General features: G+C 42.3%; 1 protein-coding gene across 1 annotated transcript; it reads right to left on the reverse strand.

Moving 5' to 3' along the window:
- Positions 1-777: 777 nt before the first annotated feature.
- Positions 778-14011, reverse strand: FUCA1 (alpha-L-fucosidase 1). Its single transcript, XM_088790501.1, has 8 exons — positions 13589-14011; positions 10861-10995; positions 9069-9206; positions 7203-7308; positions 4808-5008; positions 3002-3189; positions 1775-1874; positions 778-1550 (listed from the first exon to the last, which is right to left on the reverse strand). The coding sequence occupies exons 1-8, from the start codon at positions 13951-13953 to the stop codon at positions 1410-1412; spliced, it is 1374 nt and encodes a 457-aa protein (XP_088646627.1). The 5' UTR covers positions 13954-14011; the 3' UTR covers positions 778-1409.
- Between the last annotated feature and the right edge of the window lie 1497 nt (positions 14012-15508).

Raw genomic sequence — 15508 nt, forward strand, 5'->3', positions numbered from 1 at the left:
GAGATGACCATGCTTATTGAGTGGCTGGGGGTGAGGGATGAGTAGCTGAAATTGACCAAAATTAACCATAATTTATTCTCCAAATCTTCCTCTGGAAGTTGCAAGCCTTCGGTAGCCTCCACAGTTCCCAAATAAATACATCAGATTCCACCAGTGCACTTGTTGTCCGAGGAGACAGATTCCCTGTGCTTCCTCTCTACCACCTTCCTAGAATCCTCTCTACAGGCTTTTTTTTTTTTTTTTTTTTTAAGCTACACTTCACAAGTTTCAATACATAGTATTTTCAAAATCATTCTGAATATTTTCTAACTCCCTTTATGGTAACTCTAAATAACTGAGTTAGTTATTTAGAAGTATATTTTTAAATTTCAAAACATATGGGTTTTTTTCCTCCAAATTGTATGGTCCTTTAATTATTTTGCTGTCATACCATATACAGTCTATATGATACTGCTTCTTTGGTATTTATATTTGTAAATGTTCCATGTGTGCTTAAGAAAAACAAGTATTCCTTAAATGTTGGGTAGAGATTTCTAAATATATCTATTAAACAAAAAAGAAATAGAAAACTTGATTAGCACAATTAAAGATCACAATTGAAGAGCCTGAATTGGTGGTCAACTCAAAAGAATGGTACTAGGAGTAAGGAGCAGAAAAACCAAAGGAATTACATTTTTTGTCCTGCATTAAGGAGACTTGGCAGGCCCTTTTTAAAAACAGGAATACAAAGCTGTTAGCAGTCCATATAGAAACTGGGAGAAGAAAGCTACAACATGCTTCTTGGTACAAATGATTTGACATACAAATTTATTTGATTGTATTTTAAAAAGCAAGGCAGAATCGTATCCATTTTCTTCACAGTAGCACTATACACAGACTGAATTTCAGAGCCCTTAGTTTGATTTGGAAACTTCTGAAGAGCTATTAGCAGCCTCGCAGGCCTTTTCTTTCCCCTCTAGGCTCTCCTGCTCTTTGGGGGGTGTTGGTGACAACTGATGCTAAATAAACAGCATGTGGTTGAGCTAGCCAAACCCTTTACACCTCCTCCCATAGGCAACAAGGAGACTTGGCTTACTCTTTATCTGAAGTCATTCAGCAGGTTATCAAATATAGGGAATGGAGGAAAGGTTCCATTGTAGATAATTTCCATAGTTAGGAATGGATGAATTGTCAGAACTTAACTGTTCAGTCCCTTCTTTTCCTGATCAGAGAGAGATATGCTAGCAATGGATCTTAGATCTCTGATCCACTGAGACATTAGAGTAATGTACTCAGTTCCTCTGATTAAAATGTGTTGGAAAAGCCATCTCTGGGTAGGAAAGAGTAGTTTATTACAATGATGGTACCGTAAGAAGAAAATGAAAGCAGCACATAGCAGGCAGTGTCTGTTTCCTCTTGAACTCCAATGATCACTCTACTCCTGTCATCTTTATGGTCCAAGCAAACTCCACTGGGAGAGCAGAGGGTGGTAACTGGGGCAGATAAATGAGGAGACCGTCATGTGGATTTGTGGACCACTTCAGATCTTTCTGGATTCCCAGCATTGTTATCTGCAGAAAGCAAAAGAGAATGGAAAAAACATGAATGCATTAACCAGTACAGAATGTGGCCTGAACGCGCTGAGAAACGACCATGCTGGGCCAGGGCAGGGAAGACGGTCTAAAAGGGGAATACATATGGGAGAAACCTGGGGAAGGAAGGAAGATGCAGAGAAGATCTACCCATTCCTTTAGAAAAAGTTACATCTCTGAAAGGACTAACTGAGGTTCCTTACCTGTGCAGAGGAAGTAGTTTTGGGAGATTGAAGGTTTAAGACTCCATTTTCTGGCCAGTGCAGGAAAATGGCATAAACAACTGATCCTTTTGAGGTATACCTGGGAAAAAAGAAACATCATTGTCAAAGATGCGTAGCTTGTAACCCTGACACATAAACTTATACATTCCCCTTTCTATTATCTACCAATCCCAAGACCTTGGGTCACGGCTACTAGGAAACACTAATAACTCAACACCAATTAAGGTCTGTGGGAATAAAGCAGCCTCTTTCTGGTGCTATCTTCCATTTTCCCTCTCTATTGGGTTATAAGTTTTCTTTTAAAAAATTTAACTCTTATATTAGTTATGTCTCATTGAAGCCATTTGCCTTATTATTCAAATATTTTTCCAACTCCAAATCCATGTGAAAACACCACAGGATATAACAGGGGCAAGACGTGTAATGAAGACAAATTTGTTATTCTGACATTTCACTAAGCTTAGAGAAGAGGATGAAAAATCACTAAACAGAAACTCATCTAAAACAGAGGGATGAATGTGTTTCCACCGATCCAGGGAACTATGCTTGATGGTATAACGTGAACAGAGATGTTTTACTGAACACATAGAATGTGCTTGGCACACTGCTGGGAGCTGTACATACATTATCTCATTTAACCTGCATGATAACTCTAGGAAGTTAAGTGTCATCATCCCATTTTACGTTGAAAACACAGAAGCACAAGATCAAATAACTAGATCCACAATTCCAGGTCTGAATCATGACTTCCCCACTTACTAGCTTTGTGATCCAAGGCAGGTTGTATTACTGCCCTGGGCCTCCTTTCTCACTTGGAACATGAGAATAATAACAATATCTATTTGGTGGGCTTGTTGAGGGGATTCAGTGCATGGAAAGAATTTAGAATGGAGCTTTGCACATTGTGGATGCTACACAAGTATTAGCTATTACTATTTTTAGGAGGCAGGGTAACAATGTCAAGTAAATTGCCTGGTGCCTTATACTTCCTTCTGTTTGCACCAAGCCTATCACCTCCCTCACTAGTCGGAGATATCCTGGTGGCCTAAGACATAAACTGGGGTACAAATTTAATTGCAAAAGAACAGCTTTGGGGTTTCTTCAAGACGACTTCCAGCTTGGCTTCTAACATTGTAGACCCAAGGAGATGCCAGTTCAGGATGGACTGCAGTCCCATTCCTGCCCATGACAGAACATATGACTCACCATACAGACGCGTTCTTCTCAGATTGTACCCTCCATGGTTTAGAGGCATAGACTGCTTCCCCACTGATGCTCAGCCACTTCCCGACAGCAAGTAGCCTTTCTTGGAAGATGGGAACAATCAGTCCATCTTTGGTTGGCCCGATGTTGAGAAGATAGTTTCCTCCCAAACTTACTGTCTGAACCAGTTCCTGGAGAGAGCAGAACAATAAAATCCTAGCTATGAATGCCCAGCCTGGCACAATGCCTAGAACACACAGATATTAAGAGAAGACGACTCTAGAGCACATTCTCTCCCTGCTTTATGAATATCTTTTACCATTTTGAAAATACTATGTATTTTTGTCATTATAAAAGCAGGGCCGGCTTATATGAGAAAACTGAAAAATCCTGCTACAAGATGGAGAAATATATTAATTCAAATTCCAGGGAGTGATTGTGGGCACTTCCCACGAGGCAGTGGGAAGGCTCACGGGTCAGAAGCACAAAGTACAAGCAGGAAAGCTGAGAACAAAGCACTTGGCCACGAAGGGGTCACATGGAGCCTTACAGAAAGAATATGGGGATCAGAGAGAAGAGATTTTGAGGGGGTGCTGTGGAGACTTTGGGGAGATGGAAGAGAACTGAAGAATTTTGAGACACTCAGCTATATAAATGTATATGCTGCCCCTTTGAGGACACCTGCTGTATACACTAGCCCCCTTATCCCAGGTTTTGCTTTCCCATGGTCAACTGCAGTCCAAAAATATTAAACGGAAAATTCCAGAAATAAACAATTGATAAGTTTTTAAATTGTCGTTCTGAGTACCTCACTTCATCTCATCATGTAGGCACGGTATCATCTCATATCATCACAAGGAGGGCGAGTGAGTATAGCTCAATAAGATGTTGAGAGAGAAACCACATTCACCGAACTTTTATTACAGAATATGGGTATAACTGTTCTATTTTATTCTTAGATACTGTTAATCTCTTACTGTGGCTAATTTATAAATTAAACTTCATCATAGGGATGTATGTATTAGAAAACTACAGTATATATAGGGTTCGGTACTATCTGTGGTTTCAGGCTCCCTCTGGTTCGGATAAAGGGGGGGACTCACATACGTTCTTCAAGGTTTCTAGAGTGTGTGTGTGTGTGTGTGTGTGTGTGTGTGTGTGTGCATTTACTGTGACCTCAAACGTGTACTTCAAGGCGGTCCAGAAAAATTAAGGTTATATACAGAAATTTTTGGTTTTTTAATTTTAATTTTTTTACTGATTTTTATTAAAATATAGCTAACCTACAATATTGTATTAGTTTCAAGTGTACACCACAGTTATGCAACATTGATATACCTACAGAAATTTTTCAAAAAGGAGAATTTGTTATAGTACCCCAGACACCACACCATTAACTTTTCATGTTTCCTTTCGGTCTTTTTCCTATGTAGTTAATTTTATATAGTTGTGAAAACATGTGACTTATTTTTGCACTCAACCCTCTAAGTATTAACCCATATTACACTAATCAACATTTTAGTGGTTAAAGACAATCCTCAAATGTACTTAACTATCCCTTCATGGTTGCCAGAAATTGAAACAACCCATATGTTCGGCTGAAAGTAATCCTGGGAAGCACACCTCTGTGTGTAAAACTTCCTTTTGTAATTATAATTATTCCCGCAGGACAGGTGTCTCTGAGTATGTTCAATAGCGCTGAAGGGTTTCTATCAACCTGCACTTCCATCCAGAGTGTTTCCACCACGCTCAGTCAGGAGGCTAGTTTGTCATAGTAGTTAATAAATAACGAGCTCACAGGTGTCTTACCGAAATGATTTCGGCTTCGTCTGCAATGTCTGACATCATCATGTTGCGACGGTAGCCCCAGGACCGCTTGTCGATGGTGCTGCACATCTCCCACTTATGGTCTGGCAAGCTCGAAGGCTTGAATCTATCTTCGCAGTTGTAGTAGCCTCCATGTTGGCAGGAACAGTTCACGCCCCATCGGTCATTGACTACCACTTCATCCTAAAGAAGGAAAGAGTCCTGCCCTCTGCACTTACCCCATGAACTGCCATCTAGTGGGTAGAGGCCAGGATGCTGTTAAACTATTTACAACAGACAGGACAGCCCCATCACAACAAAGAAATATCCAGCCCTAAATGTCAACAGTGCCAAGGCTGAGAAACCCTATTCATATGTCACCCTAGAGCTGGACGACTCCGTTTAACAGATCATCTAGGAAACTGCTTATCCTATTAGAGGAGAAGTTGAGAGAAGAGTTGCCCGAGGTAATCTCCCCAGGTCATTTCGGAAAGCCGGGACTATGAATCAGGTATTTGAACCCAGCCAAGGACACTTTCCACTACACGACCTGGGTAAAGTCAGCTATCAAATACAGTGGTACCTCAGTTTTCGAATATCTCTGTTGACGAACATTTCAGTTTATGAACGCCGTAAATTTTATGGATCTATGGTATCACTAGATAGTAAAATTCATGCTAAATTGCTGTTTTAGGGGTTGATTTTAAAGGTCTGGAATGGATTCATCCATTTTGCATTACTTTCTATTGGGAAACTGTGCCTCAGTTTTTGTACTCTTCAGAGCTCAAATGGTCTTCTGGAACGGATTATGTTTGAAAACCAAGGTACCACTGTATTCTTTTCCTTCCTTCAAGGTTTAACTGAACTATGAGAAATCATTGCATGGGATATCTAAATGTAAATGTTTGCTCCTACGATGAGGCTCATACTGGGGTATCCCAAGTGAATAAAACACAGTTCTTGCCTTCAGAGGTCCAGCCGAGACTAGCTGAGGAGACAGATATGTGGGCAATTATGACATCACGTCAGAGTTAATTACCTAGGGATTAACGTAAATGGGGAACACTGATCCAGGAACACTGTTTCTTCTACCAGGAAAGAATATAAATTGTCAGGAGTCAGATTTAGTTTACATTTGACCAGTATTTATTATGTATCTAACTGGGCCATGTGCTATTCAGGGTTGGGGAGATAGCAATGAACAGACCCAGACCCCTGCCCTCATACAGTTCACAATTTAGTGAGAGACAGATAATAAACAGTGTAAATGATATCTGAAATCTGTCAGACCAGATAAGTGCTAAGAGAAAGAGAACGCAGGGAGAGACCTGCAGTGTGAAAGGGGGGTGCTGCAATTGTAGATAGGGTGGTGGGGACCACGGCACTAAATAGATGACCGCTGAGTGAGGACCTACAGAAAGGTCTTCACTCATAGGAGTGAGCCATGTGTGAATTACAGACAGAGGGAATGGCAAGAAGGGACTACTCCTCCTAAAAACACTTTCCTAACGTGAACGTTGCTCCCAAACAACCCTCTTTCCAAACACACGAGAAAATATTCCGAACAAGAGTGAGTAGACTGGGGTCTGCAGCACCCCTCCCAAGGGGCCACGTCTGAGCCACCCCAGCGTGAGGACCTTTGGCGGAGAAGGTCCATGCCACTAAAAGTCCCCACACATTTGGCAAGTCCCAGAAAACTGCTCTTCATTCGTCTCTGCCACATAGGATCTCTTTGCTTTTTCCTTCCTTCCCATTTTCTGAGTTTAGTAACAGTTCCCCAAGAAGAGGCCTATGAATCTACCAAGATAGCTTAGTTCAAACTGTTCTTATACTTAGATTTTTCCAGATCCACAACAAATCCAGAATATGTAAAATGTTTGCAGTTTTCTATAGTGAAGATTAGGACTTCTGCCGCTTTGTAAGTGTACCAAAGTACAAACGGTAAATGGGCAGCTATTATGCATTGTAATAGTGTTGATTAACGGGACGAAGACAAAGTTCCCTCGAAAATTTGGATACAAGGGAAATGAAATTTTCCCTTAAAAGTTCAACTCCATAATCAACATAGAGTAGCTAAGGTCATAGATATTTGCATTTTACTCCTATCATTTAATTTTATATGTTCAGTATATTAATTTTAACAAGACTTAAACCTATGTTGTCAAAATCAAGAATTAAAGGAGAAAAAGAAAGCTTATACTCCAAAGAAGGGGGAAAAAAAGAATAAAAGAAGAAATCTCTAACATCCACTAAATCCCCTGGTCCCTACCACCCCCCTCGTGATGTTACTATTTATTATTGCTGCTGTTGTCATTATTGTTATTACTCCAGATCTTGGCTCCTTATACTTTCTTTTATCACAATAGGTAAGTAAGAGATAAGTCATATAATCACATACCTTGACCGGGCTATCATTGTAGAGCCAAGAAAGAAAATCTGTAGAATTCCAGTAAGTATCGGGACTTTCCCAGTCTCCATCAGACCAAATCAAGTCAGGTCTGTATCTGAAAGACATGCAATTAGAACAATGTTTATTTTCTGAATCCATTCACAGTCAAGTCTTGAGGATTGTTTGTTTGCAACAAATATTTACAAATCAATTTCTCCCGTTTTGAAAGTACCATAAAATTACCACAGTGCAAAGAATGTAGAAAACTAATGAGACAAAAGCAACCACACACACATACACACAAAACCCCTCTGCTAATACCGTATTAACCATTGCTTAATACACAGCATTTTTGTAGATTTCCTCCCAATCTTTTTTCAAATGTCCTTTTAAAAAATAGAGTTGTAATCGGTATTATACAATTTGGTTTCCTTCCAGCAACTAATTTCAACTAAAAGAGTGGTGCCCCAGAACTACAGGATTAAGGTTTCTGCTTTTAAGATACATTAAGAGCTAGAACTATTCTACCAAATGCATTATTTTGGACAACTACCCAAACTTTCGGCCATAAAAGATTTATAGAATCACCTGAGCCACAGGTGCACCTTTCACATGTTATTACTCTGAGCCCTACGAGGTGTGAGTGTATGGATATACCTATAAGGTAAGCATTATTAGTCCCACTTGAGAGAGCGAGAATCTGATGCTGAGCAGGACAATTTGGTTTAGGTGACAAAGCGTGTAAGTAACTGGAGCTGGAAGTGCAATGTAAATCTGCCTGATGCGAACCCCTATGCTGTACTCCATAATTCGGATGGCAAGTAGACTTCAGGAAAAAGATGCCCTGTTTAAAGAGATAAGATATAATACAGTCTATGGTTTACTGTGTACAAGAAACTGTACTAGGCCATTTATATTCATTACCTCATTAGTTCTTACAGTGACCCTATGGTATTTTATACCCAAATGGTATATTATACCCATTTCACAGATAAAGAAACAGAGATCTAGAAAGATTAAGTAGTTTGTTCAAGGACACACGGCCAGTAAGAAAAGAAGAACTGGATCTCAGTTCCAGTTCTATCTGACTCCAAGTCTCTGCTGGTCTCTTACTAATGTACTATGTTCTTAGAGAAGTCATTTTAATGCAAGAAGGGTCCCTCCCACTCCCCCCACTCCTCCTACCCTGTGAAAACTGAGAGTCCAGGCAGAGATGGCTGCCTCTTAAGCGTTAAATGTCCACGATCCTCTAGGAGCCCCCAGGTGCAAGAAGGGCAAACCAGGAATAAAAACATGGTGAAGACTAGTGACAAATCCGAAACTGAAAGTGATAATTTTCAGAATATTGATAATAATAATAATATTTATTCTGTAACAAGATACTTTTCACCTATTACTCTGAGCCCTACATAGAAGGCATTATTAGTCCCACTTTACAGGGTGAGAATCTGAGGTGCAGAAGGGTAATGTGTTTAAGGCTTGTAAGTAACAGGAGCCAGGATTCAAATGCAAATCTGCCCAATGCCAAATCTCATGCAGGGTCCCTGAGACCCTGTTGCCCTCTCCAAGGTCCTGACAAAGAAAATAGCACGCAAGGACGGAAATGACATTCTGACTTACTATCATCCTGGGTTTTGTTTGATTGTTTCATTTGTAAAGGTCATAAATTACCACATTAGGGAACTTTTGAAAAGTGGGAAGAAAAAAATATATTTTGTTTCAATACAACCACCACTTTTATTATTTTGATGTCCTCTAGATTCTTTTTTTCATATTCTCCCTCTTACCCTTTCCCCCACAACATAACAGTATCCTGTAAGAAGCTGTCATTTCATTGATAAAAGTCAGAAGGCCAAAAACGTTTCTGTTTTTCACCTGTTAACAAGGTCGTACAGCTCTGGCATTGTTTTTGCAGTGACAAAATGCTGCGTTTTGAAGCCATTTTTCTTATCAAGTAGGTAGAGTGGATGGAACCATTCGAAGAGTGAGTGATAAAGCCCATAGCGTATGTTCCTTAAACAGAAAAACAGGACAGCAACTGTCATTAAGCAAAGAAAAAACAGTTTATTTTAAGAAAAATCAGTGGCAGCATTTTTACACCTCACTGAAAGCCACACATAAGGGCATGAGGGGGTGGGATTGAAAACCATCTCCTTAAATTAGCTCTTATCATTCAATTAAGCAAAATGATTGGGTTTATTATGTGTTTGATAGTATGCATAACTACTTTTTATACATTAATATCTTATCAAATGTCACTTAAACCATCTTTTAACTGTTAAGTCAATTATCTCAATAACATAGTCTGTTTTAAAAAAAATGTTTTCTCTGTCAATCATAGGAATACATATTGCAGAGATATTGAAAAATGAAGAAAGTATAAAGGATAAAATATCCAAAATCTTATCACTCAGAAATAATCATTTGCAACATTTTCCACGTAGTTGAAATTAATGAGTATAGGTTTACTGTTTCATTTATCTAAGATTGACTAACAGTTCTTATCATACCCAAAATGAAACTTGGTTAAAGTGACCTATTTTCATACACAATAAAGCTTGCTTTGAGTTAAGACTGGTGAGTGTTACAGAAACACTATGACGGCAGTAAGAAGTAAGGATACACCGCAATGACACAGATAAGGCAGAAAGAATTGAAGTTAAGTATTTCATTGTAAGACTCAGGAAATAGATACAAAGAAGATAAAAATCAAGGAAGCTAAAGTTTGGATCTAACCAACACCGCAGAATTTTACAGCAGGACTAGTAGCTAAGCATACCATTGGGAAACTGAATACTGAACAGGTAACAGAAGTCAGCACACAGTTTCTTAAAGGGCCAGATATTATTTTAGGCTTTGCAGGCCTTGTGGTCTCTATTCCAGCTCTGAAATTGCAACTTGGCAGCAGCATTCAGCAGCACATAAATGAATGTGCATAGCTATGTTCCGATCAAACTTCATTTACAATCAGGCAGCTGGCCCACACCTTAAATAGGACATCAAGTTTAGCAAATCACAACAGAATTGAGACGGGGCCTGGCACCAATACCACTTTTCCTCCATACAGGCAAAACATACCGGAAAATGTAGGGTCCAAAACCAGAATACCTGGGTTCAAATCCCACCTCTGCCCCTTCCTAGCTCTTTGATCTTGGGAAGTTACTTCTTAAGTGGCAAATATTGGAGAACATTAATTAGAATCAACCGAATGGCTCCTTACCTCACATTTTGCTGCTTTAACTGCCCTTTTCAGTTCCCTCTCGATCTCCCATTTATCCAAACCTCCCCTGAATGCCTGCAAAGATCTGTGCTGACAACTAGAGGGGACACAAAGATGAGACCCAGTCCCTGGCCTCCATCAGACACTGGAAAAGGACCTGGGTTGGAAGGTTTTCCAGAAAGAAACCTTCGCAGACTGTAAATGGGGCACCATGGTCTACGATGGGTATCCTTCAGCTAACCAGACAAGGCCATGAATTTCTCTGATGGTGTCACCTTTGGTCACTTCAAAACGGCCAAGCGTCAAACACTGCTAATTCAAAGGCCAGAAGCTCTTCAGGTTATTGGCTAAATGCAAACTTAGAAAACACACAAGAGTAGAGAAGGTGTGGTACGCTGGATGGCTGCTAGATCAAAAGCAATGACGGATTACCGTCTGTGGACACACCTCTTCCGGAGGGCTGTTCCCAACTCACCAACCAAATCACGATGGGGCCCCACATCCTTTGAGTTCCAGTTCCAAGACACAGGACTTGGCCAGTTAGTGAAGCCTTCATGATGCTTGGCTGTCAGGACCACATACCTGTGGGCAGGAAAACGATATGAGCAAAGGAAGTGGGCAGTGGGCCAGGAGCATGAATTGACCCAGCATGCCTGAGGCTTTCGAAATGGTTGGGAGAACTCGCTGTCTAAATTTGAAGTGAAGGTATAATGACCACCGAACCATAAAGGTGTCTTAAGACCAAAAAATTCAGCAGACAACTCCATAAAATATAATTTATTATAGGGTAACTTGCTTACAGGGATGTAGGGTCAGAGTGGACAGACAAACCTGGCAGTTGTACAATTTATTCTCTGCTGCTCTACGGTTATTATGGTAAATGTTTGATAGTATAGCTGACCCACTAATGATAGACAGAGCAAAGGCACAAAGATAGGAATCCTACCTCCTAGGGGTGTTATGATGGATAAAGAATTGCTTAGAATTGACACCAACACCCAGTTTGATATTTGTCTCGGTTGGCTATACCATTCTGGCCGTTTACTGATAGGAATCTTTATGGTTACGTTGTGTAAGCTTACAGAACACAGTCACTAGCTACCAGGCCTGTGTATGCTGGCCAGGACCAGTTAGGTTAGTCAAAGTTAAAGCTTGCAAGGGCTTACAAATATGGAGTCAGTTTGTTCATATCAACATCTATACACTCGTCTACAGAGTTGCTGCAGGAATGAAAGCAAACTTGAGGAAGTCACACTCCTTAGGCCCCAGCCATAGAGGAAGCTCAGAGGGAAGAAGGAGTAGGTGAGGGAAAAGATATGCACCTTGGCTCTCCGGTTCTTCAAGCCTAATGGGAATTAATGATTAGTTTTTCTTAACCTTTGGCTCTGAAGAAGAAAGAAATCTCTACTGGAAATAGTGGAGGATAAAAAAAAGTAAACTATCTGTTTTGCCAAGCCCATATGAATTGCTTCTCACAGAGATGACAAAATGCAAAAGAGTTGGGCAGAAAAGGCGTGTTGAAATAACCACCAAATCACTCAACATTTCATTTGCGTTCATAGCCAAATAACAGATGATGCCTGCATGAGGTAACTGAATCCCTGGCTAGTGTGGGGAACTCCAAGACTTCAAGGGCCAGAGAGTATTTCAGGCTTTGCGGGCCACGTTCCTCTCCTTTTTCTTCTTTTTTCCCCACAACCCCTTTAAAATGTAAAAATAATTCTCATCTCATGGAACTTACAAGAACAGGCAGAGGACCAATCCCTCTGGCTATGATTTGCAGACCCAGGTGTGGGGGAAAAGACCTTCCCCTTGGAGTCAGGAGATTTGGAGTCTAGGACATTAGTTCCCTTCCTCTATCTGGGCCAGTCATCTCGTCCATAAAAGAAGGGGCCTGGTCAAAGGATGTTTCCCAGATTATTTTTGTTTAATTTGTAAATTATGGATCTCTAAGCCTCCTAGAAGATAGAAAACATCTCCTCTGTTTATTCAAGTCTTATATTCCCATATATTTAATGTTAGTTGTGGGTGGCTGTTTGGCTCAGTTGGTTAGAGCACAGTGCTCATAACGCCAGTTCAATTCCCACATGGGCCAATGAGCTGCGCCCTTCACAACTAGATTGCAAACAATGGCTTGACTTGGGGCTGATGTGTCCTGAAAAACACACTGTTGCCCAATTAAAAAAAAAAAATTAAAAATGTGAGTTGTAATTTCTCTTTAGTACAAGAGAATTTAAAGTCCAAGAGAAACTAAAACCAGGAAGCTGACTGAAGAAACAAGGGTGGAGCACTGCTCTGTGGCAGGAGCCAGGAGACCTCCCTGCCTCTATTCTTACTCGCCTCCAACACACTTCCCTCCCAGAAGCCAAACGAATTCTTCTAGCAGCTGAGGGTGACTATTGCTTGACTTAACATCTGGCCACACGCTGCCCTCAAGGCCTTCAGGACTGGCCACAGCCTTCAGCCACCTCATGGGTCCTTGCCTCTCTCTTCCCCACCCCAGCACTCTACACTTTCAGTTCCCTGCACCATCCACCTGCAAGCTCCAACCGTTCTCCAAACAATTCAAACACTTCTTGAGCACTTTCTATGTGCAAGGCATTGAGAAGGGCAGATGAATGAGAATCTGTACGATTGACCAAATACACTGCACACCAGAACTGCCTTCCCTCCCTTTCCCTCTCGGAGATGTTAAAGCTGAAAGGAACTAATACAATCCCTTTCAATAACCCTAAAAGGAGGCTGCAGGAAGGTGAAATGCCTAGTTCAAATTCACAGTTGACCAGACTCCATACCCCTGGCTTAAAATCCTGGAATCCTGATTGTCTTGTCGACCTGGAATGGACAATTAGGTGTCACCAGCTCAATCCTCACACAGGTATAGACACCGAGGGCTCTCCCTGACCACCACGTCCCACCCCACCCCGAAACGTGTATTTTCTTCTAATTCCCAACCAGATGCACTTTCTCCTTATGATCAGGCGTGCCACATTCAATTCTGCATCCTTCAGGGGACAAAACACAGGACCCGGGGTATCTTAAGTCAGAGGGAGAGTTGTGTGACCCTAGGCAAGTCGCCTCACCTCACCCAGCTCGGTTCGCACCTGCCTAACCCCCCTCCCATCGCTCCGACCCGGGGAGGAGGCCCCCCGCGCGTCCCCGCGGAGACACTCACTTGGCCCCGGAGGCCTGGAAAAGGTCCGCCCAGTTTTCAGGGTCGAAAAAGTGAGCAGTGAACTGTGGCCCGAAGTCGGCGTAGCTGAAGCCGGGCGGGTAGTTGTCGCTCATGAAGCGCATGTAGTCCAGCGACCCCTGGCCCTTCCAGTGCCACCAGAACCACTCGCTGCCCCAGGCCGGCACCGAGAACACGCCCCAGTGCACGAACACCCCGAACTTGGCCTTGTCGAACCAGTCCGGCAGCGGTCGGGAGTCCACACTCGGCCAGTCCGGGGTGTACCGGCGATGAGCCCTGAACGCCGACTCCGCAGATCCGAGCACCAACAGCAGAAGCAGCGGGACGTCCATCACCCGTGACTTCATTTCGGGAGCCCGCGGCTCTCGTCTCAGCGCCTCCACCGCCCCCTCTTAATGCGCAGGTGCGAGATCGCGGCCCCGCCCACTCTCACCATTGGCTCGGAAGGAAAAGGGGCGGGTCAACTCAGGCTGCTAGGCTACCGAGTTTCTTCTCCTCCTTGTCCGCTGTCCCTGTAGCGCCCTCTGGCGTTCAAAGGGAAAAAGGCGCAGGGAGGCGTTGACAGCGCTCCGCTGACGGACAAATGAAAACTTGGAAAGAGACTTCATTACGGGTGAAATCTTGGGGTTGTGGAAGGCGCTGGGTGTGAGGAGACCTGGGAGTAGTTCATTTTGCCGTTGGGAGCCATACAGGACTTTTTGAGCTGTAGTATAGAGGAGCAAGCCTGGAGGCAGGAATACCAGAGGGGAGGGCATTGTAACAGTCCTGGTAGAAATAACAAGGTTGAAGGATGATGGCAGGAGCATTATGAGGGGAGAGGAGAGAGAAAAGTAGGCACTGAAAGACAAAGAACAGGTATGACCACTTTGCCTAATAGTTATTGAACTTGCTTTGGGAATGCCGCAGCCATTCAAAGAGCATAACATCTCATTGGAAAAACAAGACCCATGTACAGGCCAACACAAAGAAACATTGTTAAAGTAGTAGGGTGAGAAATCGAGAGCCCCAGGCCCTGGGAGTACCTGTGTGAACCTCGTCTGGCAAGGAAGTCACCAATTTCTCTACCAATGGTACATGCTGTGCGTGCTCAGACAGGGTGTGAAGCCATCAGGTGTGGGAAGTCTAACGACCCTAAGTAGCACAGCCAGTGCCCACATATCAGTGAGAGAATTGCAGCATGTCAGAGTTGGAAGGGACTTTAGAGATCCTCCACAAGATCTCCTTCCCTACTCTTTCCATTTTTGGGAGGAGGAGACAGATCTAGAGAGGGAATGGGAGTTTTTCAAGAAGTAGGACCAGAACCCAGTTCTCCAGAAGTGGAATCTAGGCCTCTCAATGTGCTGCTTGTCTCTTGCGCCCCAAGGAGGGGTCAGAGCCTGTGTTGACAGAACCAAGCCTTTCCTCATCTCCAGAGTGGTAAAGAAATACAATGGCTGTTGCTGAATGAACAGCTATTTTCTTTATCTTCTGTGTGTCTTCCTCTGCAAGGTCATGATGAAATATTGTCCAAAATAGTAAGCACAGATATCTTAAAAACAAAACCACAACCTATCCTCACTCATTCTCTAGGGATCAGAGTAATGGTCTTTGATGGTATAGAACTCATCTTGGGGAAGATAAAATGGGATATTGTGACCTTCATTTCTCCTTAACCTTGTGGAAATTAATAAACAGACACGTCTTTTAAAATGGAGTCGTGAGGCTAGAAGAGAGAACTCTCACACACATGTCTCTCAATGCATACTGTTAACCCAAATAGGAAGAGACATATCTTGCATCTCTGACAGGAAACGATACTACATGACTACCTCAGCAGGAGAAAGAAAAGATTCCTCCTTGCCTGGTAACGGCTCAGCCAACGGGAAACTGCCATAACTCAGGCAAAGAAAAGTCACTATATTT

The sequence above is a fragment of the Rhinolophus sinicus genome, chromosome 14 (assembly GCF_057876585.1).
Source record: "Rhinolophus sinicus isolate RSI-liver-muscle chromosome 14, RSI-T2T, whole genome shotgun sequence".
NCBI lineage: Eukaryota > Metazoa > Chordata > Mammalia > Chiroptera > Rhinolophidae > Rhinolophus > Rhinolophus sinicus.